Source organism: Leptodactylus fuscus, chromosome 5 (assembly GCF_031893055.1).
Source record: "Leptodactylus fuscus isolate aLepFus1 chromosome 5, aLepFus1.hap2, whole genome shotgun sequence".
In the NCBI taxonomy this organism is placed as follows: Eukaryota; Metazoa; Chordata; class Amphibia; order Anura; family Leptodactylidae; genus Leptodactylus; species Leptodactylus fuscus.
In genome coordinates this window covers 186,780,403-186,795,401 of record NC_134269.1, presented here as the reverse complement: position 1 = coordinate 186,795,401, position 14,999 = coordinate 186,780,403, and the positions used below count along the sequence as shown (strand labels likewise).

Sequence of the window (14,999 nt, the reverse complement as noted above, 5' to 3'; positions counted from 1 at the left end):
CTGATAAGTGGGGAGCTGATGGACAGGCTTCTCTTACCCCCAGCCATCGGGAGGATGCTGCTGCAAGGAAAGCAAAGCATTGCATGACAGGCCATTGAAAGTATGGATGAGCTGCTTCTTCCAGAGAGCAGAATGACTCTCCTCTAAGGTACAGCAAGGGTGGCCTCAGACCCATTCTATATGACTTAACAGGGTATATGGCGAGTGGGTCATGGCAGGAACAACGGGATGTAGTCAGAATTCTCTCTTTTAAAAAGTAGTCAATAGGGAGAGTTTACCACACAGTGAACTTAGCAATAAGACTATAAGCAGTAAGCTCCACCTAATGCGGGCTTCAGGCATGAAGAATGTTATCATTTAAAAGGGTTGTCACACCATGAAATATTACAAGGGTTCTCTGGGACTTGCTTATTTATTTTAATGTAGATTGTGAGTCCCATATAGGGCTCACCATGTACATTTTTCCCTATCAGTATGTCTTTGGAGTATGGGAGGAAATCCATGCAAACACAGGGAGAACATACAAACTCCTTGCAGATGTTGTTCCTGGATTCGAACTCAGAACTCCAGCGCTGCAAGGCTTCAGTGCTAACCACTGAGCCACCGTGTTGCCCCCGGACTTGCTTATTGATGTCCTCTCCTTAGGATAAGTCATAAATATGTTCACTTGTCACATGGTAATTGCAGATAGTAAAATAAACTGTAGAAGAGAAAGAGGATCCAGCACCCAGAACTCTTGCACACGGGAGTGGGGTTAAAACTTCGCTTTTATTTTTCACATTAAAAATTCGGACATCTCACAATAATGTGGTCCATATGCAGAGGTGGTACTGTTGAACGCCGACGCGTTTCAGTGCCGTGGCACGCCATGACTAAGGTGCCACGGCACTGAAACGCGTTGGCGTTCAACAGTACCACCTCTGCATATGGACTACATTATTGTGAGATGTCCGAATTTTTAATGTGAAAAATAAAAGCGAAGTTTTAACCCCACTCCCGTGTGCAGGAGTTCTGGGTGCTGGATCCTCTTTCTCTTCTACTGCAATTGCCACGGCTCCAGCCGGAGGGAGCCCTTTTTCCTGTGCATCCAGGAGGACTCTTCAGGCGAACACCGTAAAATACATAAACTGTAAGTGAACATGTTTTTTCTTTTTTGGCACCACAGAAAACTGTCTTATTATTAAGTGCATGCCATATTTTTCCACAGTAAAATAAACTGTAACGCTAGGTGCATATGTGCATTAGGACTTCCATTCTTTGGGTCTGCTTGGGAACCCAAAAAAACGGAAACCTAAACAGCTTAAAAAGCAGTTACCCCAGGATCCCATAGAGTAAAATGAGGTCCACCGGGTTACTACCCGATAAATGTGGAGAGGCCTGCTTACATATTTCAAATAAAATGGGGAACAGAATCCCCAAGTGCAGATGAGAACCCAGCCTGAAGAGTAAATTTTCCTTATTTCAGACGTTCACTCGTAAAGGCCCCTCGTAACTATAAATATAATAAAAGTAACTATAAAAATAGAAAGTCCGTGCGAGACATGACACTGTAGTCACATGACTACTGAATGCCATGTCACATGCATAATGCTGTCATACTATCTGCAGCTTTTATACGTGTTCTCTCACAACTTTCCAGGATGTGGAGTCTGTGCGGGCCGAGTGAGAATCTGCAATATGGCAGCAAGACGCTGTGGGATGGATTTCTTTGTTTGCACATTACATATATAGCATTGTGTGTTACTTTGAGCTGTATCATATATAGTAGAGGTCACTCACCTACTAGCGCCGTGATGAATCTGTTCATAGACAAGGGCTCTAGGTGCATAGGCCCCTCATAGCCAGACTCTAGCTCACTGCGAACATAGTCCCTGAAATGAAATACAGGAAGTCCAGAGATTTGTACACACTATGAAGAAAATAATGATTTGTACGCTGGGTTTTAGATATATCTTTTGTGCAAATTGAATTTTTGCTCAAAAAATAAAAACGACTGGTATTAAATATGCCAATCTTCAGAAATATCCCCAAAGTGGATCTGAGTACCTGAATACTCAGCAATCACTGTGGGAGGAACAGAAGAGGGAAGAATGCTCCCGTCATCAATATAGATGACTTACTGTATAACCAAATAGCCAGTGGTTTTTTTGGACATTCCTACAGGCTAAATGGTACAACTTTTTGTGTACTATTTAGGATAATAAGGAGAGTATTCTTAGGTGACAGATTTGCTTGAAGGACAATCTACACTCACCGGCCACTTTATTAGGTACACCATGCTTGTAACGGGTTGGACCCCCTTTTGCCTTCAGAACTGCCTCAATTCTTTGTGGCATAGATTCAACAAGGTGCTGGAAGCATTCCTCAGAGATTTTGGTCCATATTGACATGATGGCATCACACAGTTGCCGCAGATTTGTCGGCTGCACATCCATGATGCGAATCTCCCGTTCCACCACATCCCAAAGATGCTCTATTGGATTGAGATCTGGTGACTGTGGAGGCCATTGGAGTACAGTGAACTCATTGTCATGTTCAAGAAACCAGTCTGAGATGATTCCAGCTTTATGACATGGCGCATTATCCTGCTGAAAGTAGCCATCAGATGTTGGGTACATTGTGGTCATAAAGGGATGGACATGGTCAGCAACAATACTCAGGTAGGCTTTGGCGTTGCAACAATGCTCAATTGGTACCAAGGGGCCCAAAGAGTGCCAAGAAAATATTCCCCACACCATGACACCACCACCACCAGCCTGAACCGTTGATACAAGGCAGGATGGATCCATGCTTTCATGTTGTTGACGCCAAATTCTGACCCTACCATCCGAATGTCGCAGCAGAAATCGAGACTCATCAGACCAGGCAACGTTTTTCCAATCTTCAATTGTCCAATTTCGATGAGCTTGTGCAAATTGTAGCCTCAGTTTCCTGTTCTTAGCTGAAAGGAGTGGCACCCGGTGTGGTCTTCTGCTGCTGTAGCCCATCTGCCTCAAAGTTCGACGTACTGTGCGTTCAGAGATGCTCTTCTGGCTACCTTGGTTGTAACGGGTGGCTATTTGAGTCACTGTTGCCTTTCTATCAGCTCGAACCAGTCTGGCCATTCTCCTCTGACCTCTGGCATCAACAACGCATTTCCGCCCACAGAACTGCCGCTCACTGGATGTTTTTTCTTTTTCGGACCATTCTCTGTAAACCCTAGAGATGGTTGTGCGTGAAAATCCCAGTAGATCAGCAGTTTCTGAAATACTCAGACCAGCCCTTCTGGCACCAACAACCATGCCACGTTCAAAGGCACTCAAATCACCTTTCTTCCCCATACTGATGCTCGGTTTGAACTGCAGGAGATTGTCTTGACCATGTCTACATGCCTAAATGCACTGAGTTGCCGCCATGTGATTGGCTGATTAGAAATTAAGTGTTAACGAGCAGTTGGACAGGTGTACCTAATAAAGTGGCCGGTGAGTGTATGTCTTGCTTAGTCATCACTGCAGACAGAATGATGAAAAGTTTCCTTGACCACAAGCTGCCTCCCAGCCACAGACAAAGCAACCTAAGCCCCAAGCTATATGCTCCTTAAAAAGGACCTTTCATGGTTTGGGGAACAGGCAGTTCTATATACTGCTGGAAAGCCGTCAGTGCGCTGAATTCAGTGCACTGTTGGCTTTCCCGATCTGTGCCCCAGGTAAAGAGCTATTGGTCCCGGTACTGTAGCTCTGTACAGTCAGAAGGGCGTTCCTGACAGTCTGTCAGGGACGCCCTTCTGCACAGCAGCACCTATCGCGCTGTACAGAGTGAGCGGAGAGGGACGCCCCCTCCCTCTGCTCACAGTACTCGCCCATAAACAAGTATTAACAGGAGGGGAGGGGGGAGTTCCTCCCCGCTCACACAGCACGATAGGTGCTGCTTTGAAGAAGGACGTTCCTGACTGACTGTCAGGAACGCCCTTCTGACTGTAAAGAGCTACAGTACCGGTACCAATAGCTCGTTACCCGGGGCACAGATCGGGAAAGCCGATAGTGCACTGAACTCAGCGCACTGTCGGCTTTCCAGCAGTATATAGAACTGCCTGTGTCCCGAACCATGAAAGGTCCTATTTAAATATTAAATAGGTTGTCTGCTGAACAAATCCAATCTATAGGCCTTAGGCTTCATGTACAGGATCGTACCTTTGATCTGTATGCTATCTGATTTTAATACATCAATGAAACTTGATAGAAATGCTATGGCCCATAAATAGTCAGACTAAATCCCCGACAGTGGGGTAGTGGGAAGAAGTTAGTTAATGATTCCATCCAATATAAGAAATTGATGTATAATCACAGAGGGTGTAAGGGTATGGTGTGACTCAGCCCTCTCCTAGGTCACAATGAGCTGAGATTTCCACTCAAGTAGAAGCATCCGCATAATAATTAACTAAATAGTTCAAATACACCCTAGTTCCTCTCCACTCTGGTCTTGAAGACCCTTCCAATACTTATACTTAAAGGGGTTGTCCAGGCAATTTATTTATTTTAAATACGCTGGGGAAAATTGAAGACAAAAAAAAAAAAATCAATCAATCATACTCTGCTGCCCTCCGTGCCTTGTAGCATGGTTGGGGATCCTGCCAGTCTGTTGTTGTCTTTCAGCTGAAGTCCCCACCCACATGACTGCTGAGGCCAATGAATGACTTCAGCGGACGGGACCCGGGACATCACAGCCAGCAAGGAATTTCACATCAAGAAGACAGCCGAGCAGCAGGACCAGACTGTGCTGAGAGGAAACTGGAGAACTGGGGATCGGAGAGTATGAGTTTCTTTTTTTTCTTTCACCTCCCCCAGCCGATTTAAAACAATAAAGACATTTCCACAGACCAGTGTATGAGCTATAAAATATGGAGAAGGTCTTATACCTGTCCATTTTTATGGCTCAGTCCATTCATTCAAGTATATGGGTCAGTGAAATACACAGACAGCGCAGAGATGCCAATCCGTGTACCATCCATTCGGTTTTTTGAGAGTCCTATGCTGCTTAGTCATATCTATGACGTCTTACACATCAGACTGCTGTCAGACTGCACTCCTTCAACCCCCATATGCATACCTGGTAGGCTTGAAGGGGGGAGAGGATAATAAGTGCAGCCTGACACTAGTTCTAGCTCTGGAGGACACCATGCAGCCATGTATTTGAGGAGTCATTCATTTGAGGCAGTGGCCACTTCAGTTTGGATGGAGCCATTTTTTAGTTCCCAGTTACTTCTGCACTTTGAATCGGCTGAGATCCAAGAGATTGGATCCTTATCAATCTTAGAGGAGATGGTAGATTCAAAAATAGAGAAGTTATAGTACAATGAAGTGCACTTTTTATTATTGGCAGGGAAGAATGAGGTTTCATGACGTTAATGTGCTTTGTGACCAGTAGATGCAACAATAGGCATTTGTCCAGACTTAAAGGGAACCTATTAGGTCCATCTGGGACATGAAACCACACACAGGTCCTTATGGACTGGGGAATTAATGTCTCAAATAGACCTGCAACACAGACCATGACTGCATTAATAAAAGCAAACCTTTATGCTTACCCAGTGATAAGTCTCCTCAGACTCATATCTGGGGCTCCTGAACCTGCGCCAAGATTCAGAGAATCCGAAACGTACACCCCAGTTTTACTAAAGAACTGCGCCAGGAGTACAGCCACTGGTTAAGTATTCAGGCATGGATTACATTACAACAGGGTGATTTGGGACACTATACTCCTATTTAATAAGGACCTGTGTTTAGTTTTGTAAATGACAGGTTCCTGTTAATCCACAGCACTGAGTGGTCCTCACCTGGAGATCTGGTGTCCAGTATACAGCAGTAAAGCAGTGACAACATAGAGGTACAGCTTAGCGAGGTGCTGCCGAGGTAAAGTCAGGAGTACAACACTCAGGATGTAACCTGCAGGGAGAAAGAGCAATATGTAAGGACAATGTGACCGGAATAATCATGAGGCGGAGGGGTACACGATCAATATAATATGTGTCCTGTCAGCAGACCGCGAGACGGAGACTTGAAAGATGCTGACCTACAAGACAGATCACACAGACAGAAATAACCGTGCAAAGTCCACAGCTGGGGAGAGGTAGAAGCTAAACATCATAAAACTTATGGCTTTACAGCACAGTTGCTATTTTAAGTTCCGCAATAAAATCCTATAAGATCTCTAACATCTATAACGTGTTCCTGGCACGATCAGATCCAAATCATATCCAATATGACCCAGTGACCCGCTCAGTTACAGGGGACACCCTATCCCATTTATATGCCGTGTCCCTTTATAGCACAATATAATGGCCTCCTCAGCGTCTCCATACACAGTAACGTCCAGTGAGCAGTGAGCTCTGAGGGTCTGATGTGATGCCAGAACTTGGAGGAGAGAAGGAACAGGGCGCAGTGATGAGTAATGGATCCAACTCTAAATAAAATGTCTTAATTATTATTATTATTAATGAACTCACCACTCTTTCGCTGGGGGCACCTGCAATGCCAATGGGTGCCTCCCTCAGTACTGTGTTTCTAACCTTCCAGGTCATTGCAGCCTGCTACAGCGTGGGCATTCACGGTTACTGAGCCAGCCACACACCTTAATGAGGACACAGTCGGTCTATTCTGCTCTGTAGCATTGGAACAGAATACAACTGAACCCCCATTGAATTCAAGAAGATCAAAAGGAACTTCAGATGTAATCAGGTTGCATTCCACTATGAAAACCATCCCCCCTTGGCCTGCACAATGGGTCGGCCCAATAGCAAGGGGTCCACAGCGGGAGTATTCCCTGATAATATTGTACTACAGTATACTGGCAGCAGAAACGTCACATGGATAAATAACCAGTCTGCACCACTGTCTTATGTGCCAAGTACAAAGGATCCCTGGGTGGTGGTGGTCTCTTTGGCTTTGCAACTTCCTTCTGAATGACTGACGCAGCGCTGCTTCTTTCTCCAGACAGTAACAAAGGGCACAGCCTCTGCCTCCAAATCCACTGCTGGGACTCCCCATATAAAGATATGTGCTGATCTATTAGAAATGTCTTAAACTATACAGCTCGCACACAGAATACTTCATTTTTCCTGGAGAACATTTTCCGAGTCACATGACGGCCTGGAATAACTTTTTGGCATTTATTGAAGTCTGCTGAGGAATGGAAAGTTGAAATAAGCAAATAGAGTGAAGAGTGTGGAGGCGCCAGCGGTTTGGTGACAGGCTGACCTCAGAGAGTTAAAGGGGGAAATAAAGAGATAAAAAAGGTTTATTGGCTACTGGACTTATGGCTGTGCTCACATCGATACCAGAGAATAAGAGCTCCAAAGTGACCCCTAAACGTCTACTTGTAAAGAAGTAGAAGCTTACTACTAGCATTCATTTTATTGCCTCATCCTTTTCATCAGGAGCTGGGCTATGGGGTGTAGAGCAAAGATGCCCTTGACAGCTGAAAGATGTATTACAAAGAAGTACTGTGGTAGTGAGGGGTGTACAGGTTTTTGTAGTGCACCCTTCAGCTGACACAGCACATCACTGCAGTACACCCCTCACCTGCCACAGAATATCACTGCGGTACACACCCCAGCAGTACAACAGAAACACGTGCCAGGTGTACGGCATGAACTTACTGTGCCAGCTGATGAGCATATAGTTTATTGGAGTACACCCTCAGCAGCTGCAAAGATGTATTACAAAGAAGTACTGTGGTAGTGAGGGGTGTACAGGTTTTTGTAGTGCACCCCTCAGCTGCCACAGAATATCACTGCGGTACACACCCCAGCAGTATAACAGAAACACGTGCCAGGTGTACTGCATGAACTTACTGTGCCAGCTGATGAGCGTATAGGTTATTGGAGTACACCCTCAGCAGCTGCAAAGATGCTGCGCAGCAGCTGAGCTTTGCATTGCACAGGCGCACAAGGGCATCATTGCAGTACACCTCTAAAGTACTGAGGGGTGTACTGCAAAGACGTGCCCCTCAGCTGCTGCGGCACAGCGTTGCACTACAGCCCTCATCCTGCAAGTGATCAGCAGACTTTTTACAGAAAGAGATAAGCAGTGTCTACATAGCACCGCTTATTTCTGTATGAACACACATTCCTCAATGGGCAATTTTCCATGCCATCTTATTTCATGAATTGATCTGCAGCTAGTAAAGGACAATCACAAGCAAATCAATCCCCAGGATCTCCTCTGAAGTCCATCAATAAATAACAGACTGCCACACACAGTCACAAGGCAGAGATTTATATTTGTGTACACATAGGAGCTGGGTGCAGTCTATATAACCTGTGGCTATACACCTGTTACAATACTACAGCTCTTAGGGCATGCTGGAAACAGGAGGAACATGAGAGATATTACTAATCTGTCTGTGTTCAGACAGCAGGTAACATTATCAGCTCTGCCCAAGAGCATGACAAATACTCTAACATGAAGGAGAGACAATTATCTCTCTGAGGAGTACACAGTGTAACTAGTCCCACACCTAGGTAAACCTGGCTGATATGAGTGTCCGAACCCATGACCTGGGAGGAACTATCTGGCATACCGTAGCATTAGCCTGGAAGGGCTGATCGATTTTAGAATAGCTTTATTAATACAGATCCATATCCCAGCTAACAAAGCTTCAGAGTTAAAGGCAAACAGGCAACAGCACAGACGGCCTCCTTTTCCAGAATTAGAAAAATATGGCTGCTTGTAACGTTTCCTAACCTTAGAGCACCTCTTCATAGGAAATCTGAGGTGTGTATGCAAGGTAAGAATATTATACATGGGCTGAGAGGCAACATTAGAGAATGCAGAAGTAGTGGCTGTGACCGCAGGGTGCCAAGTACATTATTAATCTACATACAGGGAGAACTTTCAATCAGAGATTTGGGGAACTGTTCAGCAGCTGTAGTAGTGTCTACTGTGTGGCCACTAATATCCCCTATCTTGTGGACAAGGGATAAGTGTCTGATATCACCTATAGAAGTAAATGAAGCAATGGTCAGACATGTGCACTACGGCTGCATTTACATTGGGGCCTGCCCCTGAGACCCTCACTATTCCTGAGAATGAGGGTGTTTTACCCGCATTGTGAATGTAGCACCAGTGGATGCATATGCATCCTTATCCATTTATTTCAACTGGAGAGTCAAAGTATAGCACTTGATTATCTCAGGCACTCCAACTAAAATTAATGGAGAATCTTTGTCCACCGCCACTACATCCACACCAGGGGTAAAACACACTATGAAGACTGAGCGCAGAGATCTCCACCAATCACTAATATAGCCTGTATCCTATGAACAAGATACATGTTTTTTGTGGCATATCCCCTTTAAGGCTTTACAGGGGTGTTCCAACCCCAAAATGATTTTTCATACTGATGACCTACCACACAGAATAGGTCAGATAGATAGGTCATCAGTATGTCATCTATGATAAGCTGCCGCAGCAGCCTCGGGATAATGGTGCTAGTCGCTGCTGCAACACTCCTATTATTTGTGCATAAAAGCTTGATTTAGATCCAAAAACCCCTTTAACAGTTTCTTGAGGAATACACAGTAATGTTGTATCCTTAGTCATTCATGTACAATGGCTTGTCCTTCCATGTACGAGATTAGTCAAAATATATTAGCCGCACTTCGGATGTATTGACGTACCGACATAATGCATGTTCAGCGCCAGGTACTTGTACTGGAAGAGGGGGTTGTTGTTGAGGTTACTTCTTTGGATCTGCTGGAAGAAGGAGCTGACGTCCCATCGGTACAAGACATCTAGCAGCATGATGCTTGGTACCCGCAGGGCCACATTCAACATGGCTTCTAGTTTCTCTCTTGCACCCATGTTGGTTCCCTTTGGAGTGAATTAAAGTCAATCTATTGAAAAAAACAAACAAAACAAATAATGAATGTAAGGGTTAATTATCACAGATCACCAGAGGATTACACAGCGCTATATACAGCAAGGGAGAAATCTTTGCATTACTATGTTTAGCATAGCCAGATTGTCAAAGGAATTAGCAGGCAGACGAGCCTATTATAACCAATGAGGTATAACCGATGGGAATAATAAGGAAATTCCAATATATCTCTAGTCCCCAAGTGAGGATGTTCATAGGGTAAGCCGTCAATGCTCAAGAGTCCCGGGTCTAATAGCGGCAACGCCTGCTGAACATAATGGCCGTAAAGGTGGAATCTTATAAGAAACAGCATCACGTCTACGTTACAGGGTTGGATCAAGATAGCAAGTTATGAGCTATCCAAGTGGTTGGACCCCCACAGATCGAGGATGGGGACTCCTATCCCCTGTATGAATGAAGCAGCACTGTACTGTTATATCTTCAGCAATCGGACTGCCACTAATATCCAGGTTATTCCCATCATTACTAGGATATACCATTCCTATACTGAAGTTCCCTGCCCAGCAGGTACCAGCGCCAGTGTGCAGGCTCCAGTCCTAGCGATATGCCATCACTTCACTATGTCACCATTCTAAAACATAGCCATTGGCATATACGGACACAATCTAGGATACCTTCTATGTATTAGCCCTGGTAGTGATCTGTGTCTGCTTTGCAACTTTATTGCTTTATCTATTGCTGATCAAAGAAGACAATAACCTGAAGAGAAGACTCTGGCTGGTCTTACACGACCGTAATGTAAGTCCGCAATTAAGGGTTTTCAATTGCGGACACATTATACTCAATGCAGATATTTTATCCATGGTGTGGCTGGGCCGCAACCGTGGTCCGCAATTTATAGAACATGTCCGTAATGCCCGTGAATTGCGGCACTGCATGGACTTGCCCATAGAACTCTGCGAGTGCGACAGGACACGGACATCTGCGGAGTCTATGTTGCCGATCAGCAACATGTGGACCGTAGAATCATTATGGTCGCGTAAGACCAGCCTTAAAATTTCACGTCCCACAGAATACTCCCCAATGGCGCTCGTCTGTCTCTATGTTGTCTACCATAGACATCACAGAGGAAAGTTCAAGGAGGCCTCTCACCAGGACAGTACACAGCTCCTGTAAAACAGAGATAAGGAGGCCTCCATCTCTACAAGACACCTATAGACAATGCATTACAAGATCACGTCTCCCACCCAAAGTACAGATGTCACTTGTCACATGTCCTGGATTGGACCACACAGCCCAACGAGATAAGCGGCATCAGATTCACCTGGCAACCACTTATACACTATAGGGGAGATGTGCAACATGACTATCACAGGTGACAGCTATTGTATGTGTATATCAGCAATATATGACAGTCAGTAGTGTCTGACGGCAGTGGGACAACCTAAGAATATGTAGGCCCAGTAGTGGATGAACTGACCAATGCTGCATTCACTTGTACTGAACTGACAGCAGAGTATAGCAGAGTATAGCACTCTATCAGAAGTGAAAACAGGGCCACGCATGAGCACTACAGTGCCATATACACAGGGACCCCTATTCTCGTGACTGCTGGGGACCCCCCATCTATCACACAGTTATCCTGTGCAAATGACAATCTTTTGTAAATAAAAGATTAATATTACAGATCATACACCAGTCGGTACGAGGCCGAGTAATGGCTGCCAACTCAGAGATTATATAATACTGAAGTTTACTTACTCCAACATTACAAGGGCAGAAAGATTAAAGCCACAATAGAAAGCAAACAGTAATAGACATCAATCACTGCGGGCCTTCAATACAGTCTGCACTACTGAGACTACTGTATACAATCATAACCTGCACTACTGTGACTAATGTATGACCTCACTGTACACACACTCCTAGGGTCTGCTGGGATGGCCATCAAAGCATCCAACCATGGAGGACCAGGACAGGGAAGTATCCAGATAAGGCAAATGGAAGAACAGCTGAATAAACCGGCTACGCTACAACATTGTCTCATTGGTCAGTCCTCCCTCACATATCAGACTCTCCGGGGGTCTCTACTCCACTCTGCCTTCCTGGCACCAGTTCTTTGGGGGGCTTCTCCTATATATCACTGAGAACATATTAAGTCACATCACTGAGGTTACTCACAGGGTCAAGGGGATTCCCAATTCCATGACACACACAAGATGGAGCCCCCTTACATACATTGTGCAGGGAGTCAAGAGGACGCCCCATTACATATGGCGCTCTTAGAATCCAGACAGAGCCTCCTTCCATATGTCACTCTCAGGGTCAAAGTAGAGCTCCCCCATACACATTAAATACAAAATTAAGAGGTCTCTATTATATGTAGCTCTTAGGAACAAGAAAGACCCCTCTTATATGTCAAATACAAGATTAACTGGGCCCATACTAGAAGTAGGTGCCAAGGGCAAAAAATAGCACCCAATATGTCAGACATGGTAAGGGGGGAACCTCAGCTATGTCACATACAGGGTATAGGGTCAACGTCCAACACATACGTAGATATGGGCGCCCCTTTCTATATGATAAGTGTAGCAGAGTATCAGGGGTCACACTGTTTCTAATAGTAGTAGTGTCCCCTCATCCTCAGCTATGTCACATACAGGGTACAGGGTCACACACGTAGCTGCGGGTGCCCCTTTCTATATGATAAGTGTAGCAGAGTATCAGGGGTCACACTGTTTCTAATAGTAGTAGTGTCCCCTCATCCTCAGCTATGTCACATACAGGGTACAGGGTCACACACGTAGCTGCGGGTGCCCCTTTTTATAGGATAAGTATAGCGGAGTATCAGGGGCCACACTGTTTCTAATAGTAGCAGTGCCCCCTCATCCTCAGCTATGTCACATACAGGGTACAGGGTCACACACGTAGCTGCGGGTGCCCCTTTTTATAGGATAAGTGTAGCAGAGTATCAGAGGCCACACTGTTTCTAATAGTAGCAGTGCCCCCTCATCCTCAGCTATGTCACATACAGGGTACAGGGTCACACACGTAGCTGCGGGTGCCCCTTTTTATAGGATAAGTGTAGCAGAGTATCAGGGGCCACACTGTTTTTAGTAGCAGTGCCCCCTCATCCTCAGCTATGTCACATACAGGGTACAGGGTCACACACGTAGCTGCGGGTGCCCCTTTTTATAGGATAAGTGTAGCAGAGTATCAGAGGCCACACTGTTTCTAATAGTAGCAGTACCCCCTCATCCTTAGCTATGTCACATACAGGGTACAGGGTCACACACGTAGCTGCGGGTGCCCCTTTTTATAGGATAAGTGTAGCAGAGTATCAGAGGCCACACTGTTTCTAATAGTAGCAGTGCCCCCTCATCCTTAGCTATGTCACGTACAGGGTCACACACGTAGCTGCGGGTGCCCCTTTTTATAGGATAAGTATAGCGGAGTATCAGAGGCCACACTGTTTCTAATAGTAGCAGTGCCCCCTCATCCTCAGCTATGTCACATACAGGGTACAGGGTCACACACGTAGCTGCGGGTGCCCCTTTTTATAGGATAAGTATAGCAGAGTATCAGAGGCCACACTGTTTCTAATAGTAGCAGTGCCCCCTCATCCTCAGCTATGTCACATACAGGGTACAGGGTCACACACGTAGCTGCGGGTGCCCCTTTTTATAGGATAAGTGTAGCAGAGTATCAGAGGCCACACTGTTTCTAATAGTAGCAGTGCCCCCTCATCCTCAGCTATGTCACATACAGGGTACAGGGTCACACACGTAGCTGCGGGTGCCCCTTTTTATAGGATAAGTGTAGCAGAGTATCAGGGGCCACACTGTTTTTAGTAGCAGTGCCCCCTCATATAGCACACAGGTACCCCTCACATCGGTGTCCTGGCCGAGATTGGCATCCCCTGCCTGCCATCCCCTCCCACTGGCAGTCTGACCACACAGCACTGCAGGCCCCAGACCAGCTGTACCCCAAGCAGTGATACCCCCAGTAGTAATGCCCCGTCCGCGCCCCCTCCCGACACATTTCTGCGCTACCTGTCTGCGTCTCCTCACAGTCTCCTGGGATCCATAGCCGAGGCCTCCGGCCCACTCTGCGCTCACGTCACACGACACAGCGCCGCCTGCTGATCGCCTTTACCAGCCTGCACAGCGGGCTCCGGTCACTCCCCGATCTCCTCCGCAGAGTTCCTCGGGATCACGGATTTCCGGCCACCACAACAATCCCCCGGGCCACTCACGCACGGCACATCCACTTACAGCCCGCAACCCGCCCACAATAACAAACAGCAGCCTCACTGCGCACGCGCGCTCAGACACCCCGGCCAACCCCGCCTACATACTGGCACTGTGATCCAAAGGCGTGTGTTTAGGCGGCTGAGAGACGCGCATGCGCAGACTGAATCCACAGGAGCACGGCTGTACCCTATCAGATTATACAGTATATAATATAACCACCAGTCTGTGTGCAGGGTTGGCTCTTATTCACTTTACCTTCTTACTGCCTATATCGTTGGCAAAGTTGAAGAAACGTTTTTAACTTATTAAAGGGGTTGTCCCAAATTTCAACCTATTATCTGTCTATAAGTGTCTGACTGATGAGAGCTGAACTCCTGGGACCCCCACAGATTAGGAGAACCTCTCTCTTGTACATGGTGTGGATCCTAGCAGTCCCCGCAGATCAAACACTTAGGCTGTATTCACACCACTGAGGTTTTCGGTTGTCCTATAAAAAGTAGATCATGCTCGAATTCTGACAGATCGCAAACATGGCTCCATTTTCACGGCTCAAGGGGTCCAAGAAAAGACGCTACATATCAAAAAGACAGCACAGTCATGTGAATATAGCCTTATGGTCTGGACAGGAGCGTTCGGTCTTGTTGGTGCTACAATACCTTTGAAGGGAGTCTGTCACCAGACCCCAGCATATCAACTCAGGCAGCAGATAGATAGGTTAGGGTCCCCCGAATCAGACAGTGTTGTCCCCTTGTCAATCGATGTCTCCATTGCTGAGATATCACTAAATTTGTCAATATCTAAATGACCTCTTTAGAGCAACGAGGGCTCTGCCATTGCTCCAAAGAGATCATTTGCATATTAACAAAATGTCGATATCTTAGCAACAGAGTC

The 14,999-nt window shown here is 46.0% G+C and overlaps 1 protein-coding gene across 1 annotated transcript in view; it reads right to left on the bottom strand.

Moving 5' to 3' along the window:
* RNF145 (ring finger protein 145) overlaps positions 1 to 14,187 on the bottom strand; it is a 28,195-nt gene extending 14,008 nt beyond the window's left edge. The window contains exons 1-4 of the mRNA XM_075274862.1: positions 13,908 to 14,187; positions 9,656 to 9,871; positions 5,813 to 5,921; positions 1,780 to 1,871 (exon numbers count right to left, since the gene is read on the bottom strand). Of these exons, the coding sequence (XP_075130963.1) occupies positions 1,780 to 1,871; positions 5,813 to 5,921; positions 9,656 to 9,839 (385 nt within the window). The 5' untranslated portion in view covers positions 9,840 to 9,871; positions 13,908 to 14,187. The remainder of the gene's footprint in view (positions 1 to 1,779; positions 1,872 to 5,812; positions 5,922 to 9,655; positions 9,872 to 13,907) is intronic.
* Positions 14,188 to 14,999: the final 812 nt, after the last annotated feature.